This window comes from Morone saxatilis, unplaced genomic scaffold (genome assembly GCF_004916995.1).
Source record: "Morone saxatilis isolate NCDOM2014 unplaced genomic scaffold, NCSU_SB_2.0 Contig2, whole genome shotgun sequence".
Taxonomy (NCBI): Eukaryota; Metazoa; Chordata; class Actinopteri; family Moronidae; genus Morone; species Morone saxatilis.
Genome location: NW_023339762.1, coordinates 25,843,455 through 25,846,054, shown reverse-complemented (window position 1 = coordinate 25,846,054; position 2,600 = coordinate 25,843,455). Strand labels below are relative to the sequence as shown.

General features: G+C 37.5%; 1 protein-coding gene across 1 annotated transcript in view; it reads right to left on the bottom strand.

Annotated features, from left to right (window-relative positions):
* dldh (dihydrolipoamide dehydrogenase) overlaps nucleotides 1-1,495 on the bottom strand; it is a gene marked incomplete at its 5' end in the record, with an annotated part of 7,334 nt that extends 5,839 nt beyond the window's left edge. Inside the window, 3 exon segments of the mRNA XM_035665729.1 lie at nucleotides 141-220; nucleotides 336-415; nucleotides 1,420-1,495. Of these exon segments, the coding sequence (XP_035521622.1) occupies nucleotides 141-220; nucleotides 336-415; nucleotides 1,420-1,495 (236 nt within the window).
* Between the last annotated feature and the right edge of the window lie 1,105 nt (nucleotides 1,496-2,600).

The following is a 2,600-nucleotide window of genomic DNA, read 5'->3' as shown; positions in this document are numbered from 1 at the left end:
TTGCCAAGTTCCCCTTTAAGTTGAAGTGTGTGTTTTTTTGTTTCATGGCTCCACCAAGGCTGACGTCGAACCAGTTCTTCACTTTTTCGAACTGGAGTTAATGATGATCACAGTGTGGATGTTTTCATGCTCATCTCTACAGATCTTTTACCTTTGAGGGGATGCAGCCGACGTTCAGACAGGTCCCGCCCAGCGTCGCATTCTTCTCAACACACACTGTCTGTCGAAGGAGGAAGAAAAACATACATTAAAGATTTCTACATTGATGTTTTTTTTACTTCCAGGTCTCGCAGGACGTTATGAAGTAAAGTTACATTCACAAACAGGCAGCTTACCTTGAAGCCGAGCTGCGCGGCTTTGATGGCGGCGACGTATCCGCCCGGACCGGAGCCCACCACTGTGACGTCTGCATCGACTACAGGGAGGCAAACACAGAAACCTTTTAATCGCAGGTTTCTAACAGCAGCTCAGAGCATCGAGAGTTCAGCCCTCAGTTACATAAAGACTGTAGAGCGACGGCGTGAAAGTCTGCTGATTCAACGAGGCTTTTATTGTGAAGTTACCACAGGAAATAGGTGATGGTTCAGATCCTTCATCGACTGTTTGACGTCATTATAAATATTTAAAGGTCTGAGATGCTGGTCAGACAGTATTTACTATTTAAACACCATGTTGGGATTTATTATAACATTTTTTAGATGAAGCAGCACAAGTCATTGATAATGTAAAACAGGGTTAAAAAACTATATAAAAATTTAAATTGTGGTGTTTTATTAGGCAGAAAGTGTCTTCATACTCAAATCCTCTAAATCTTTTCCCCATCTATTTCCCTTCAATGTTATTGACGCCTCCAAATATCTATAATAAGACTCTTTGTATGTTTGCTGTCAGAAATCAGCAGACGTAAAACAACGGTGTAGTTGCTGATTGCAACACGGCGCCAAGAGGGAACCGGTTCCGATACGACCGTCATCTACCGGACCCAATCACAACGCAGGTGTCAGCGCTTTGTTTCGGGTTCAGGAGCTGTATTTATTTATTTATATGAATATATTTAAGTGTACTTTAAGCTTTGTAAGCTGTTGTGCTTCTTTTCTTTACAAACTATGAGTCCAGGCAGCGGTTGGGATTTAAAAAGATAATTTTAGCACTGAGTTAAAAAACTAAAATAACCCAACCCGACTCGTATCTCGCTCCAGTTTCAAGAGCAAAAGTTGAAACTAAAACGTCTCATATTAAGGTAACGAAAGCTTATTTTCAGGTGATTAATGTTACAAAGGGAAAACATCAATAGATTACAGCATTAATAGGTTATATGAGGTTTTATGAGCTTTATGCAAGAGGTGCCGATGTCTGCAAACACCTGGCTAAAGTTCATAAGAGACCACGAATGAAGATAAAGAGCGACGGTTATCTTACTGGCTGCTTTGTCAGCGTAGGTTCGGACGGAGAGAACTGAAGCTCCGTGCAGTTTGCAGGGAAGATGGTGGCTCCGCTGCGAGGAGACAAAACAAAAACAGAAACACACAGTCAGAGAAAAACCTCCAATACAGCGTCAGCGATCCCCAAACTACACACAGACAGACAGAGGGGAGTTCAAAGGTCCCCAAAGAGAGGGAAACCTTTACGCGATCGAACCGGTTCCACTTGAAATGAAAAGAGATCTCCTTTCACTCGTCGTGTTTTTCCTTCACAATTATTTCCTTGTTTCAGTCCGTTTTATTCATCTATCACGGAGTAAACTGATTCTATTAACTGTACCTAAACGGCGGCTGCGATATCCGCGGGAAGTTTGTGTAAAACGAGCGATTCGGAGGAAGTTCTCGCAGATTTTTCTGATGTTTTTAGGAACTTTTTTAAGCAATTCTTCATCTGTATTATGTATTTAACGATTATTTATAGACTTTATTCGCCATCGCTGCTTTAGTTTAATACTTTCGTGGTCTGGATCTTTAATAATAATCTATAAAAATAACAACTTTATTTAGTTTTAATACTATAATGATGTTACAATGAGAATAAAGCAAACTAATAAATATTAAAACATTTTTTTTAAACAATACAACAACTGTGCAAAACATCTATACAGTATTTGATCCTATATTTATATTTATTATATCTTATATTGTATTTTAGGTCATTCTACATATTGTGTATTCTGTATATATTTATTANNATAATATAATAATAAAGTATATCTGTCTATCTAATGATGAATATATGAATAAATAGGAATAATAAGTCTTGTTTAGCTGCGCAGTCTCTGACACAATATAATCTACATTAGGTAACAGCATGCTGTCAACTGTCATTTAACTAACAACAGTTATTGTAGTTTCTTTAACCTTAAATATCCTGTAATGTCTAAAAATGTGTAATTAGTAAACTGAGTTACTTCTTTCCATTTTGTGTTTTCCTTGAAAACATTGAGGGAAACTTTCACCAACTAAAAGTCGTACTTTTATTCACCTATAGGCCTTTATTTGTTAATTTAGCTAATGCCGAATTAAAAAAGGGGAGTTTATAAAATAAGACAACATATCATATACATATAAAGCGACACATTTCCTCGCCATTAACGAGAACAAGTGTTAATCGGA